The 15,785-nt window shown below is 47.6% G+C and overlaps 1 protein-coding gene across 4 annotated transcripts in view; it reads left to right on the top strand.

Annotated features, from left to right (window-relative positions):
* The window catches only part of HK1 (hexokinase 1), a 117,410-nt gene that overhangs the window by 68,981 nt on the left and 32,644 nt on the right, over positions 1–15,785 (top strand). For all 4 annotated transcript variants that reach the window (XM_064374220.1, XM_064374221.1, XM_012451435.2 and 1 more), the window contains 5 exons: positions 2,543–2,691; positions 9,331–9,450; positions 14,040–14,135; positions 14,736–14,835; positions 14,940–15,123. In XM_064374220.1, coding sequence (XP_064230290.1) covers positions 2,543–2,691; positions 9,331–9,450; positions 14,040–14,135; positions 14,736–14,835; positions 14,940–15,123 — 649 coding nt within the window. The remainder of the gene's footprint in view (positions 1–2,542; positions 2,692–9,330; positions 9,451–14,039; positions 14,136–14,735; positions 14,836–14,939; positions 15,124–15,785) is intronic.

The raw sequence follows: 15,785 nt of genomic DNA on the forward strand, positions 1-15,785 counted from the left end.
GCCTGGGCTACAGAGCAAGACTCCATCTCAAAAAAAAAAAAAAAGACAAATAAGCCAAGTGTTTTAAATGGACAAAGGATCTGAATAGACATTTCTCCAAATGTCCAATAAGCACACAGAAATGTACTCAACATCATTAGTCATCAGAGAAATGCAAATTGATAAAAAGTCAGACTGTAATAAGTGTTGAAGACACGGAGAATTGGAAACTTCATACGTTACTGGTAGGAATGTAAAATGGTGCAGCTGCTTTGAAGAAGGGTGGTAATTCTTTGAAACGTTCAACATGGGTAACCATTTGATGGTGATTTTTGTCCTAGGTATATACTCAAGAGAAATGGAAACATGTCCTCACAAAAACTTGGGCACAAATATTCATAGTAGTGTTATTCATAATAGCCAAAAGGTGGAAACAAACAAATGTCTATCAATAGACAAATGAATAAATGTGTTATATCCATAGAGTGTAACAGTCAGCCATTAAAAGGGATAAAGTCTGATATGCACTATAACATGATGAACCTTAAAAACATTTTGCTGAACATTTGACTGAAATGAGCCAGTCATACAAGGTCATATACTGTATGATTTCTTTTCTTCTTTTGTTTTTTGAGACAGGATCTCACTCTGTCGCCCAGGCTGGAGTACAGTGGTGTGATTTCAGCTCACTGCATCCTCAGCGCCCCCAGGGCTCAAGTGATTCTCCTGCCTCAGTCTCTGAGTAGCTGGGATTACAGGCGCACACCACCATGCCCGTCTAATCTTTTTTTGTATTTTTGGTAGAGACAGGGCTTTGCCATGTTGCCCAGGTTGGTCTCAAACTCCTGAGCTCAAGTGATCCACCTGCCTCAGCCTCCCAAAGTGCTGGGATTACAGGTGTGAGCCACCTCGCCCAGACACTGTATGATTTCATTGATGTGAAATGTCCAGAATAGGTAAATCTATAGCAACAGAAAATAGATTAGTGGTTGCCTGGGGCTGGAGGAGGATGAGGGGCTTGGGAGGTGATAGTTAAAGGGTACAGGATTTCTTTTTGAAATAATGAACATGTTCTAAAATTGGCTGTGGTAATGGTTGCATAACTCAGAATACACTAAAAACAGTTGAATTGTATACTTTAAATGGGTTAATTATATGGTATGTGAATTAAGTTTCAATAATGCCGTTATGTAAGATATAATAAAGATCTTTCCTTACCTAGGAAAAGGAGATACCCTACTGCCATAGGATTGAGGGCTTGGTGGATCATGTGCTCTGGAAGGCAGAGGTGGCTGTCACCCCTGCTGTGATACATACTAGGACAGTGGGGATGTCACTGTAGCATCACAGGTGAAACAGATCTTAACTGATTTTTCTGGGAGCATTGTGAGGGTAACTAATAAGATGAAGGGTAGAGAATGTTTGGTTGTGGCTTGTGTCACCTGTAATCCCAGCTACTCAGGAGACTGAGGCAGAAGAATCACTTGAACCCAGGAGGCAGAGGTTACAGCGAGCTGAGATCATGCCACTGCACTCCAGCCTGGGCAACAAGAGCGAATCTCTTGCTCAAAAAAAAAAAAAGGATGAAATTCTGTTGGGGACAGGGTGGCTCATACCTGCCTGTAGTCTGAGCTAATCGAGAGGCTAAAGTGGGAGGATCTTTGGGGCCCAGGAGCTTGAGCTTTGATCACACCACTGTACTGTAGCCCAGGTGACAGAGCAAGACTCTTTCTCTATCAATTAAAAAAAAAAAAAGTAGAGTTCTTAAAATATGGATGAACCTTGAAAACATTATGCTAAGAGGAATAAGCCGGTCACAGAAGGACAAATACTGTGTGATTCTTATATGAATTATCCAGAATAGACAAGTTCATAGAGACAGAGAGTAGAATCGTGGTTACTGGGGACTGAAGGTGAGGGAAAATGGGAGTTATTGCTTAATAGTTATAGAGTTTGTGTTGGGGTGGTGAAAACATTTTGAAAATAGTGGTGATGGTTGCAGAACATCGTGAGTGTACTTAATGCTACTAAATAGTACACCTAAAAATAGTTGCAGTCGTGAATTTTATGCTATGCATATTTTACCACAATAATAAAATATAACCCTGTGGAGTAAGTGGAGCCCTGGAGTAATCTGTGTTGGAGCTGACATGGAGGGCACTGGGTGGACCTCAGATGTTGGGCTTTGAGTTGAAATGCTGTGGAATTTTTTTATTTTGGCATATCAGTGCTGTTTTTGAAATAGGTTAAGAAATGAGAAACATGGGGTGGGAATTTATACTTAATTCAGTACTTCCATTCCCCTATAGTCAGAAGTAAGAGACTGGGATTGCTTGAAGCCATTTCTGTCTAAGGACTCCGGGTTAGGATAGGGTTTCTCTTGCCTACTCTGTGTATATGGCAGTGGTTGAATGAAGTTTGCATGGTTGCTGCTTTCTGGCTGCTAACAGCATGTGACAGGGGGAGGCAGACAGGGCCTAGGCCCTGCCAGGAAGGCGGGCTTGGTATGTGGCTTCCTCTTAACATCTGAATCTGATGTGATACCTGTTGTCTCCCTAAACAGAAAAGGGAGATTTCATTGCCCTGGATCTTGGTGGGTCTTCCTTTCGAATTCTGCGGGTGCAAGTGAATCATGAGAAAAACCAGAATGTTCGCATGGAGTCTGAGGTTTATGACATCCCAGAGAACATCGTGCACGGCAGTGGAAGCCAGGTGGGTCCTTGCTCCCTCTGGGTCACGCCACTGGGCCAGCATACCCTAGGATACCTCCAGGAACCAGGCCTCAAAGCACTGGCATTCCAAGCCCCTGGAAGAGGGTTGCTGGAAAGAGTCCCTCATAAGTGCATATGTAAAAGGACTCCTGGGCAGAGGATGTGGCAGCCTGTGTGGGGGCTGTGCTTAAACAGAGGCCCTCCGTCTGGGTAAACTCGTGCAGTGGGAGTGGGCTGCTTGGACTTGCAGAGTCTGGGTTTGAGGAGGGAGACCCTGCAGCTCTGTTGGGTAAATGTACTCATTCCCTGTGGATCCTGGGGTCAGTTCCCCGGTGCAGGTTTAGCAGAGCCCTAGGTGAAAATGCCCCTCCCTTTTTTTTTTGGAGACGGAGGCTCGCACCGTCACCCAGGCTGGAGTGCAATGGCATAATCTCGGCTCACTGCAACCTCTGCCTCCTGGGTTCTTGTGATTCTTCTGCCTCAGCCTCTGGAGTAGCTGGGATTACAGGCACACACCACCACACTTGGCTAATTTTTTTGTATTTTTAGTAAAGATGGGGTTTTACTATGTTGGCCAGACTGGTCTCAAACTCCTGACCTCATGATCCACCCACCTCGGTCTCCCAAAGTGCTGGGATTACAGGCGTGAGCTACCATACCCAGCCGAAAATGCCCCTTTCTTTTGGTCATTGGCCTCACCCACTTACCAGAGGCCCCGGCCTTGTAGGGTATGGCTGTGGCCTTGTTGGGCAGGAATGAGGGCTCACAGCTATGGGCTATTTGGTGGCTTCTTGTTACCTGATTTAGAACAGCATTGTTCAAGCCCTTGGCACAGAAAGCAGAGGAAGCAGGGACATCACCGTCCCTTCCTTTCACTCTCCCAGTGGGGCTCCCCACACTGCATCCCAGGAACGGCTGCCCTTCCTCCTTGCCCAAAGGGCTGTGGGCATGCCTAGGAAGGGCCTATCCACCTGCCCGCTCCTGTCTGGGTGAGGTGAGTGGTGGGTCTGTAGCTCACTGAGGACCCTGTGATCAGGGCTCAGGTAGCCTCTACTGCAGGCTTTCAATCATTTCTGGGTCCCTAAGCCCCTTGTGGGGCAGGGGTGTACATCTCCTCTCTCCTGTAGACGTTCTGGCTCCTTTAGTCTGGCTCGCCTCCTGAGTCATGGCTGCTGTCCAGCATATGTTCTCAGAGCTGGCCAAATGTTTGCTTTAAGGAGGGTGTGCTGACCGCAAGGTTCATGACTAAGATCTCCAGGGAACTCGTTTGTTCTGGGGTGGACTTTGAGATGAGACCCAGGAGCCTTCTCCTCTTGACTCTACTTTGTTCTTAAGTTCCTGTGGGTAGGACCTGGAGCAAGCTACCTAGCCTTTTCTTTGTTCAAGAGACAAGGGCTAATCCTGGCTAACCTGCTCCCTTGGGGTGTGGGTTCAGAGCCCTTCAGATTATGCCACAGTGAGTGTCACAGGTGACACTGTCACTAGAGCAGGTGAACCAGTTCATATATGGTAGGCCACCAAAGCTGGGTGCATCTCTACTGGATGGCCCTGCCCAAAGGCTCCCCTGCTACCCCTCCATCACTGGGCTGCAGAGACCGGCCCATCCATCTGGTGCCTGCACAAAGGCTGCCAGCTGGTAGGTCCCTTGACCATGCCCAGTTGGCTGCTGCGTTGCTCCTCTTCACAGATGGATGGCAGCCCAGGGTTTGGCATCCTGCATTTTCTGTTTGGAACACACACTGGCCTATCACTCTGTTTCCCATGGTCCTTAGGTTGAGCTACCTAAGCCTGGCACATTCACTGCTGAAACTCACCCTGTGCTGCAAACATTCCCTGTGTGTTTTGGCTTGACTTTTTAGGAGCAAGGTTTGTTAATTAAGGGAGTGCCCTCACCTTCTTACCACTGCCCCCTTTGTCTCTCCCAGCCTCTGTCCTCATCTTCCCCTCTCCTCAGTCCTAGGATCACTTTATTTCCTGCTGTCTCTGTTTCTTCCTCTGCTGCTTTTTTTTTTTTTTTTTGGGAGACAGGGTCTCACTCTGTCACCCAGGTTGGAGTGCAGTAATGGGATGTCGGCTCACTGCAACCTCCAGCTCCTGGGTTCAAGCAAGTCTCCTTCTACCTTAGCCTCCCAGGTAGCTGGGGTTACAGGCGCCCACCACCATGCCTTGCTAATTTTTGTACTTTTAGTAGAGAGTAGAGACGGAGTTTTACCATGTTGACCAGGCTGGTCTCTAACTCCTGACCTCAGATGATCTGCCCACCTCGGCCTCCCAAAGTGCTGGGATTATAGGTGTGAGCTGTGGCACCCAGCCCTTCTGTTCCTTTTAAGCAGTCTGAAAAGAGGATGATGGCAATAATGATGATAATGTAGTATCATTATAGCAAATTCTTACCTGGTACTTGTTATGCACAAGTCACAGATACGAGCACTTTATGTATTAACTCAATCATCACAGCAACCCTAGGAGGTAGATATTATTTTTGCCATTTCACGTTAGGAGAATTGAGGCTCAGCTGTTTATTAACTAGCCCCTTGGGTTACACAGCTCATAAGTGATGGAACTGGGATTTGAACCTAGGCAGTATGGCTCCAGATGATAAACAGTTTCAGCAACTTCGAGTTCCTAGGCTGGGTTGTGTCTTTGTCTTTATTTGGTTATTTTAATTTTATGATTGGTGAGAGAACAGGAGGGCAGTAGGCAAGGAGAACAGTTTCAAGAATGAGGGGAGAGGGTTGGAAAATGAAAAATGGATGAAATGGGAACCTCCTACAGAAGTCTGGTGTTAGGTTAGAAATAAGTATTGGGTGGTCCAATATCTTCTTTTTCTTTGACATAGGGCCTTTTTCTGTTGCCCAGGCTGGAGTGCAGTGGTACAATCACGGCTCACTGTAGCCCGAAACTCTTGGACTCGAGGGATTTTCTTGCATCTCAGCCTCCCATGTAGCTGGAACTACAGGCACGCACAACTGTGCCTAGCTAATTTTTTTGTATTTTTAATAGAGATGAGGTCACATTATGCTGCCCAGACTAGTCTTGAAATCCTGGGCTCATGTGATCCTCCTGCTTTGGCCTCCCAAAGTGCTGGGATTACAGACATGAGCCACAGTGCCTAGCTGAGTGGTCCAATACTTTTTGGAGATCTCTTATTGACCTATAGAATATTCTGGTAAAACTGGGTCCTCATTTTGTCTATGAAGCAACTTAGACTCACAGATTATGAGCAGTAATAAATTCTTGGGGTTGTGATCATAGCAGATTCTTATCTTTTGCAACATGTGGGAATTTAAAAATAGATTTACAAGTGCTTTTGAACTTTTTTTTAAAAGAAATGTCATCTTACTATTTTGCCCAGGGTGGCCTTGAACTCCTGGGCTCAAGTGAGCCTCCCACCTCAGCCTCCCAAGTAGCTAGGATTATAGGCATACAAGATTTTTAAACTTTTTATTTGAAATAATATTAAACTTACAGGAAATTTTTAAGGTAAGCACAAAGGGCTGCTGTGTATTATCATCTAGATTCTCCAGTTAACTACTATTTCCTTTGTTACTGTCTCTCTTCCTCTCTCTACACACACTCAGACACACACACACACACACACAGAGATACACACACACAATCTCAAAAGTCTCAGAGCACTTTTTTTTTTTTTGAGACAGAGTCTTGCTCTGTTGCCCAGCCTGGAGTGCAGTAGCATGATCTCGGCTCACTACAACCTCTGCCCACTACAACCTCTACCTTCTGGGTTCAAGTGATTCTCCTGTCTCAGCCTCCCGAGTAGCTGGGATTACAGGCACATGACACCATACCCAGCTGATTTTTGTATTTTTAGTAGAGATGGGATTTTACCATGTTGGCCAGGCTGCTTTCGAACTCCTGACCTCAGGTGATCTGTCTGCCTCGGCCTCCCAAAGTGCTGAGATTAGAGGTGTGAGCCACCTCGCCTGTCCCAGAGTACTTTTAAGCTTTAATAAATTCAGAAGCACAAATGCAACATTCTTAAAATATTACTTATTTAGTTTTGGGAATTTTGGATAATAAATGTTTAAGTTTTTGTATTGGCCATTGCTTGCCATCTTTAATCAGAGTGACTGAGTCTTTATTTTTATTTTAAATTATTAAAAAAAATTTTTTTTTTTAAAGATGTGGTCTTGCCAGGTTGCCCAGGCAGATCTCAAACTCCTGGACTGAAGCAGTCCTCCCACTTCAGCCTCCCAAAGTGCTGGATTCTAGATGTGAGCCATTGCACCTGGCCATAGTCTGTGTATTTTTCAAATAAAGAGTATCTTGTCAGGAAAGAAGAGAAAATAATGTTTTTTAAGACACTGAAGCTTTGAGTTCAGAGCAGTTAGGTAACTTTTCTTCCTAGTTGATTGCAGAAATAGCTTAGCTGTAGGGGGTAGCTTCCTGCTTCTTTGGGCAGGCTTGTCACCCTGGATCACCAGCACTCCATGGAAACGGGCTTTCCTTCTCAATGGAGCACTCTGGGGAGTTGTGTTTGGCTTGGATCCGGGAGCTGGTGACAGGCCCCATTCAAGAAAATCCATTTCTGCAGGCTGAGTTCTCCCAGGCGCCTCCCTGCCCCTTCCCGAGGTAGCCTTCCCTCCACCCGGCCTTCTTTCCTGAGCCTGCAGGAGAGTCTGGAGCCTCTGAGTACAGATGGCATGGGGCGCGAGGACCAACTTAGTAATGAGTTTACATCAGTCTGCAATGTAGGTCGCAGGAAGCTTAGCCGGCTTCACCAGGGAGGGTCATGTGTCAACTTAGCCTAAGATGCCAGCTGCTCTGTGGCCTGAGTAATAGTGACTCAGCTAGAAGAATCCTACATTGAAATTGACCAAGTTTTCTTTTACTCTAGCAACAAAGTCTACCCTTAGAGCTGGCTTTGGGGGGATCTGGGGAAAGATGGGAACAGCAGTAATGACTTCTGGCCCCCTCATGAGGCCCTGGAAGTAAAGCTTTAGGCAGATGGCCTTGTCTGGGAGTTCAGGCTAGGGCCACTTCATGTGACTATAGTTTGGCTCTTCCAAGACAGCCTTCTTCTGGGTTCCAAAAAGCTCCATGGCTGTGTCACTCCCATGTACAAGGGAGGTCTAGTGTCATGAGAGTCATGAGAAAGAGACAAGGGGTTAGCTAGACTGTGTCATGGCTGCTAAATGTGTATATATATGCTCAGGTTGGATTGCTAGAGGCAGAGAGATAAAGAAGGGAGGTTTTTAGTTCTGCTAACCACTCCTCTGGTTAGAATGCACATAGAATATTATCTTCTGTTCTGGTTATATTTTGAGACAGGGTCTCACTCTACTGCCCAGGCTGGATTGCAGTGATGTGATCATGGCTCACTGCAGCCTTGACCTCCTGGGCTCAGGGGATTCTCCCACCTCAGCCTCCCAAGTAGCTAGGACTACAGGCATGTGCCACCATGCCTGTCTAATTTTTAAGCTTTTTGTACAGATGAGGTCTCACTATGTTGCCCAGGCTAGTGTCAAACTTCTAGGCTCAAGTGATCCTCCTGTCTTGGCTTCCCAAAGTGTTGGGATTACAGATGTGAGTCATCATGCCTGGCCCTGGTTATATTTTAGAGATGAAGGGAATTATTAGAGAGATCCAAAAAGATTTCCTTAGAGGTGGTGAGCCTCTCATCATGGGCAGTATTCATGTAGAAGCTAGGGAACCAGTGTTCCTGGCTCTTTCTAGCAGATTCCTAAGGTATGTGTGCACCTAATAAGTCATAGATAATGTGTTATAGGACAGGCAAGCTTAAGTTACAATGCAGTAGATAAATTGTGGTATGTTCATACCAAGGAAGACTGCAGCAATGAGAACGAACAGTTGGCAAAGACTCTCAACTCTGTGGACGACTGTCATCCACGTAATACCGAGTGAAAGAACACAGATGCCAAAGAGCACACATGGTCTCGTTTCCCTTTAGACACACTAGACAAACAGGCAGATGTAATTGAGGGTGACAGATGTCAGAATGGCTGGCAATTGCCCTTGGGCTGGGTGGTAGTGGTAAGGACTGCAGGGGCAGAAGGGGGCATCTTACAGGTGTTTCTCCATCTGGTGCTGGCTACACAGATAGCTGCAGCTTGTGAGAACCCAGTGAACTCTACACTTAGGATATGTGTACTTTTTGGGGTATGCATAAGATACTTCTATAAAAGATAAAATTAAGGTAGTCTGAATTGTTAAGTCACTCCAGTAGCCTAGAGGCTGTGGAATTGCCCTCAGAATTTCTGAAATTTTCAGAGAGCGTGGCATCAGGAGGGGCGGGAAGGCCACTGCACCTGAGTGGCTGGTGGAGACCCGTGACCTGTGTGTTATGAAGACATAGCTGATTTTCTGTTATTTGCCCATTTTTCTCAGTACCCAGATGTTGCATATTAGTGACCACTGAGAGGCCAGTTCTGTTTGAAGGCTTTGAATTGCTTCCTAAGAGCTGTACTTGCCCACAGGGAAGCTTTTGAAAAGTGACTCCTCTCTGCATTCACATACAACATGGCTTGTCAGACAGGGCCACCAGGTTCCATGAGTACAAACACCTTTCCGTATGTGTGGGAGGGAATCGTTTATATTTTCCCGTGAAACGCTAAGCCTGCTTTGGCCCTCCCTGACTGCTCTCTCATGTTTCTTCTAGCTTTTTGATCATGTCGCTGAGTGCCTGGGAGATTTCATGGAGAAAAAGAAGATCAAGGACAAGAAGTTACCTGTCGGATTCACATTTTCTTTTCCTTGCCAACAATCCAAAATAGATGAGGTAAGGATGCTCTGGGATTATTTAGCTCTGCAGATGCCCCAGGTTGGAAAAACTAACAAACCCTTTTCTCCACAACTTTTCCCTTTTGCTTGCAGAATGGCTTGCATGTCTGCTATTTTTTTTTTTTTTTTTTTGAGACGGAGTTTCGCTCTTGTTGTCCAGGCTGGAGTGCAAAGGCGCGATCGCGGCTCACCGCAACCTCCGCCTCCTGGGTTCAGGCAATTCTCCTGCCTCAGCCTCCTGAGTAGTTGGGATTACAGGCACGCGCCACCATGCCCAGCTAATTTTTTGAATTAGTAGAGATGGGGTTTCACCATGTTGACCAGGATGGTCTCGATCTCTTGACCTCGTGATCCACCTGCCTTGGCCTCCCAAAGTGCTGGGATTACAGGCTTGAGCCACCGCGCCCAGCCGCATGTCTGCTATTTTTAAAGAAACGTTTGCAGAAGTTAGTTTGGTACCTTGAGATAATGTTTACTTTTTCAATTACTTTAGTTATTTATGTATTTTTGGAGACAAATCATGGTATTTTTGGCTACCAGGTGGACAGAACCATTTATTAATCTTAAGCAAGCAAAGGAAAATAAAGTAGGTTTAAAGATGATGGAGAGAGGTGGGAAAGTTCTTTGCCAGAATTGCATGGTGTGTGATGTTTGCCTGGAAGCTGCCCTGCTTACTGCGAATATGCTCCGGGCCCTGTCCCTCAGGTGCCAGGGCTGCCTCTCTTCGGTGGAGCTGGTCAGTGGCTCCAGCCCCAGAGATGCCCTTGGTGACCTCCGAGGTGACTTGTTGTACCCAGCTTCCTGTTGGTCATCTATTTATTTATTCATTCATTCATTCAGCAAGGATGGACTCAGACCTTCTGTATGATAACACTGAACCTTAGCACTGCAGAAATACAAAATGAATACAAGCAGCCGCCTTCTTTTTTTACATGGAGAGATAGAAACACATATACACCCCACACCCAAACCACCCATGAATAAACTTCTAATAGTATGAATTCTGGGATTGGGTGCCGTGGTAATCCCAGCACTTGGGGAGGCTGAAACAGAAGGATCACTTGAGCCCAGGAGTTCAAGACCAGCCTGAGCAATCTATACAAAAAATTAGCTGTGTGGGGTGGCATGTGCCTGTAGTCCCAGTGATGTGGGAGGCTAAGGTAGGAGAAGCTTGGGAGATTGAGGCAGCTGTGAGCCATGATTGTGCCACTGTACTCCAGCCTGGGGGACAGAATGAGACCCTGTCTCAAAAACAAGAAAAAAAAAGGATTCTGATATTTAACTATTGAGGGCCCATCTTGTGGCCCAGGCTAGAGTGCAATGCCGCAATCTTGGCTCACTGCAACCTCTGTCTCCTGGGTTTAAGCAATTCTCCTGCCTCAGCTTCCCTAGTAGCTGGGATTATAGGCACCTGCCACCATGTCCGGCTAATTTTTGTATTTTTGGTAGATATGGGGTTTCACCATGTTGATCAGGCTAGTCTTGAACTCCTGACCTCAGATGATCCGCCCATCTTGGCCTCTCAAAATGCTGGGATTACAGGTGCGAGCCACCGCACCCAGCCAGGCTCTGTTCTAATACATACTTCACAGGTAGTGCACGTAATCTTCAAGCATCTCTATGAGTTAAGTGCTTATGATTCCTACTTTACAGATGAGGAAACTGAGTCTCGGAGGGGTTAAGAACCTGTCCAAGGTCACTTAGCCAGGAAGCGGCAGATCCCGTGCTTCTAACTGGTCTACTTTGCTACAAGATAATAGCATTTGGGCTCAGGGCACCTTCTACACTTGCAGGCAGCACCCCTGGGTCCCTTTATGCCTTTATGGTAAGCACCCTTTCTTGGGCACTGCTTCCTGTGGCTAGAACCCTTACATCTATATAATTTGTGGAATCAGCAAGAAGGGGCTTGAGAACCCAGCAGGCTAAGATGAGCGCAGAGGTCTTCCCAGCATCACAGGGCTTATTAATGGCAGGTCTTGGACCAGTTCCCAGGCTCCACCTCCCTTCCACTGCTCCACCCACCTCCAACATGTCTAAATGATCGGAGATGTTCTGTCTGATCTGTTATGCTTTCAGGAAGCTGTGGCCATATGTGGACTCTTGCTCTGGTTCTAGTATCTGAGAACACCCCTCCAAGGTGTTCAGATCAGTTCGGCCTCCAGTATGTCCTTCCCAAACCCTTTTGCAAGGCCTGTTGTCAGTAAAGGTTTCCCTTGGCTTTTTTTTTTTTCTTTTTTTGAGACGGAGTCTTGCTCTGTCACCAGGCTGGAGTGCAATGGCACAATCTTGGCTCACTGCAACCTCCGCCTCCTGTGTTCAAGCGATTCTTACGCCTCAGTCTCCCGAGTAGCTGGGACCACAGGCATGTGCCACCACGCCCAGCTAATTTTTTTGTGTTTTTAGTAGAGACGGGGTTTCACCATGTTGGCCAGGATGGTCTCGATCTCTTGACCTTGTGATCCACCCGCCTTGGCCTCCTGAAGTGCTGGGATTACAGGCTTGAGCCACTGTGCCTGGCCTCCCTTGGCTTTTGAGAACTGAGACATGACAGTCACTCCCCGTTCCCTGTGAGAGGTGGGCCTGGGAGGAAGAGACTTTGGTGGACTGTGTGTCACCACTGTTCACATGTGCTCTCTGCAGTATCAACTGAGTGCCGTCCCTGTGCCGGGCATGGGCTAGGCCCTGGGAGAGAATGGCCAGAATGTGTTTATTTTGTATTCCTGCAGTGCTGAGGTTCAATGTTACTGGACCTGTTCCCTGTGAAGGTGCAGCCTTCCAGGGACAGAAGTGTTGCAGGAGCTGGGAGGGAATGACCTCATGGGCATGAGAGCCTACAGGGTGGAGCAGACATGCCTGGGTGCGGGCATTGTGAACAGAGAAGGAGCCGAAGGTCGGGGGTGTCCCACCTGCCAGTCTTCACCCCATCTAGAGAATGCTTCTTGGGCTGGGTCAGGTACCTGCCGTGGCACCAGTGGATCACGGACCCTCAATTTCCTGTCCAGAGGCTTGTGCATAGGGCTGGCTGAGACCTTCAAGATTGTTCACTTCTACATCAGCTCCCTGATTCAGAGGAGCAGAGTGAACCCTAGAGCAGTGAAGGGAGCTGCCCGGCAGGAAATGGACAGAAAGTGTGAAGTAGGACCAGGTCTCCAGATTGCCAGCCCCCGCCGCCCCGCCACACCATTTGTCCCACAACACCTGGTTCTCTGAGGCTTTGGAGGAGGAAGAGGGCTGGTTGAGGGGAGGCAGACAGTGTCCAGGGCTTTTGCAGTTCCTGACTTAGCTCAGTTGCTGCTGAGCAAAGAACCACCAGTTCTCACCAAGGACTGCTGTCCCTGGTGCATGCTCCAGTCTGTGTGGCTTCCACCGTGAGCTGGGCCAGGGACCATGTGCATGGCCAGGGACCATGTGCACAGAATCCCATCCCTGGGCTGCCTCTGCAGGCCTGCAGGGCCCGGACCACGAATCTTCCAGATCTGCTGCATTTATAGGGACTTTCCCCATTCAGAGGAAAACAGCCAAGCATAACAATTATTTTTCTGTTCTCCTATCTTTTTAGTTTTTTTTTTTTTTTTGAGACAGAGTCTCGCTCTTTTGCCAGGCACCAGGCTGGCATGGCATGCAGTGACGTGATCTCGGCTCCCTGCAACCTCCGCCTCCTGGCTTCAAGCAGTTCTCCTGCCTCAGCCTCCTGAGTAGCTGGGACTATAGGCGTGTGCTACCATGCCCAGCTAATTTTTTGTATTTTAGTAGAGACAGGGTTTCACTATGTTGGCCAGGATGGTCTCAATCTCTTGACCTCGTGATCCATCCGCCTCAGCCTCCCAAAGTGCTGGGATTACAGGCATGAGCCACCGAGCCCAACCTAGTTTTTTTTTTTTAATGAAGCAAAATCAATATGTAAAACTATCGGAGTAAGATAAAATTATAGAATGTTTACCATTGGATGCCTCTATCCTTGATGTTTCTCCGCTAATATGCAAAGTAAAATGGAATCATTCTGTGTAAATAGGGGAGTCACCACTTACAAATGGAGGTTAAGTCCCAAAGCTAGTGAAGAGGCGCAAATCATTTGTAGTCCACATTATTCCCTAACTCTCTAGGACCTGGCTCTTAAAAGCTCAGCAGCCAAGAATTATCTTAGCATTTTGTTTCTCTTTCCAGTTTGGCTCTGACATTCTTTTCCCAGGGCTTTGGAAGCCAGGGTCTGGTTGGGAAGTGGGGAAGGGGGCCTGGAATTTCTCTTGTCCCCTTTCTAAACAGGTCTGGCTGAGCAGTTGGCATCCAGTTAGATTGGCAAGCCATGTGGCATTACTGTCCCCACATCCACTTGCTTTCCTCTGGAGTGAGCTGGATATTGTGAGCACGTTTCTCCCTGCCCTATCTTCATCCCCAGAGAAGCCCATTGTGTGGATGATCAGGAGATGGAACTGAGTCTGAGCCCCTTGCCCAGCCCAGTATGATCTGGGAGGAGCCACTTGGCCCCTATGGGGCTCTGCGTCATCCCTGTCCTGGAGCAGTGCTCAGGGCCTTGGGGTGCTGGAGGCCTCCCATGCCTCATCCTGTTCCTTTGATTCTCCTTTGCAGGCCGTCCTGATCACCTGGACAAAGCGATTTAAAGCGAGCGGTGTGGAAGGAGCAGATGTGGTCAAGCTGCTCAACAAAGCCATAAAAAAGCGAGGGGTAATTTCTACTGGGCCCTTAGCCTCAGCCATGAGGGGGTGTGGGAAGCAGGGCTGCATTCTAAAATAGACCAGCACCCTTCCTGGGGGGACAGTAGTGCCAAAGTCTGAACACCCAGGCAGGGGAGAGTTGAGGGTCCACAGTGTGGAATGGTAGGGAGGGATAGGGATGGTGCAAAGCTAGCTCTCGGAGGTGCTGCCCAGATACCCAGGCCTGGAGCAGGGACTGACAAGAGTGCTGGGCCATTCAGGAAGCAGGTGCCATGCATACAGGCTGCTGTGCTTAGAACAAGAGCAGAGGAGCCCGCCTTATAGTGGGCATGTGGACCTCCTGCAGAGGTTTGCAGAGGAATGTAGCTCCATGAGTAAAATCCACTACCCAAAGACTCTTAAGCCAGATAATTAAAGGAACTGTGAGGTTTTCATAATTTAATCACTGCACTCTGATCTAGTTAATTTGAGTACCAGCTGTAATGAAACCAGCACCACTCACAAAAGCAGGGGTTCTGAAACCAGGAGCACTCCTACCAAGCGCCGTTAAGGTGTGTGATCTCTGCTCCCATGTGTGAGTGGACAGTGACACCCTGCTGTCTGTTTCCAGGACTATGATGCCAACATTGTAGCTGTGGTGAATGACACGGTGGGTACCATGATGACCTGTGGCTATGACGACCAGCATTGTGAAGTCGGCCTGATCATCGGTAATGTCTTCCCCTTTGCCTATCCATTTGTTTGGCCCATCTTTCCAGGTGGCTCTGCACCCTCTCCCTTGTGTGGTCACAGCTTCTGATCTTGTCCCTCCCAGGCACTGGCACCAATGCTTGCTACATGGAGGAACTGAGGCACATTGATCTGGTAGAAGGAGACGAGGGGAGGATGTGTATCAACACGGAATGGGGAGCCTTTGGAGATGATGGATCCTTAGAAGACATCCGGACAGAGTTTGACAGGGAGATAGACCGAGGATCCCTCAACCCTGGAAAACAGCTGTGAGTCTCTGACTTTGCTTCTAACCGTATATGTGACTTAGGGGACATTTTCTGTTTCTTTCTTTTTTTTTTTAAGAGACAGTTTCACCACGTTGGTCAGGCTGGTCTCAAACTCCTGACTTTGTGATCTGCCCACCTTGGCCTCCCAGAGTGCTGGGATTATAGGCGTGAGCCACTGCTCCTGGCCGACTTAGGGGACATTTAATGAAAGATTTGGGATGACAGATGAAAGGGGCATAAAGCAAAGTGATCACAAACAGAAAAGCCTGTCACTTTTTTTTTTTTTTTTTTTGACACAGAGTCTCACTATCACCCAGGCTGGAGTGCAGTGGTGCAATCTCGGCTCACTGTAATCTCCGCCTCCCAGGTTCAAGCAGTTCTCCTGCCTCAGCCTCTGAGTAGCTGGGATTACAGGCATGCACCACCACGCCCAGCTAACTTTTGTATTTTCAGTAGAGACAGGGTTTCACCATACTGGCCAGGCTGGTCTCAAACTCCTGACCTCAAGTAATCTGCCTGCCTCAGCCTCCCAAAGTGCTGGCATTATAGGTGTAAGCCACCATGCCCAGCCTAAAGCCTATCAATTTTGCATTATTTGTTGCTCCTTGTTTGGTGAGATGCACAGCTGTAGAGTCTATAGCTCTTCTCTTTGTTTAATTATA

The sequence above is a fragment of the Aotus nancymaae genome, unplaced genomic scaffold, assembly GCF_030222135.1.
Source record: "Aotus nancymaae isolate 86718 unplaced genomic scaffold, 86718_ANA_hifiasm-v0.15.2.pri h1tg000010l, whole genome shotgun sequence".
Lineage (NCBI taxonomy): Eukaryota > Metazoa > Chordata > Mammalia > Primates > Aotidae > Aotus > Aotus nancymaae.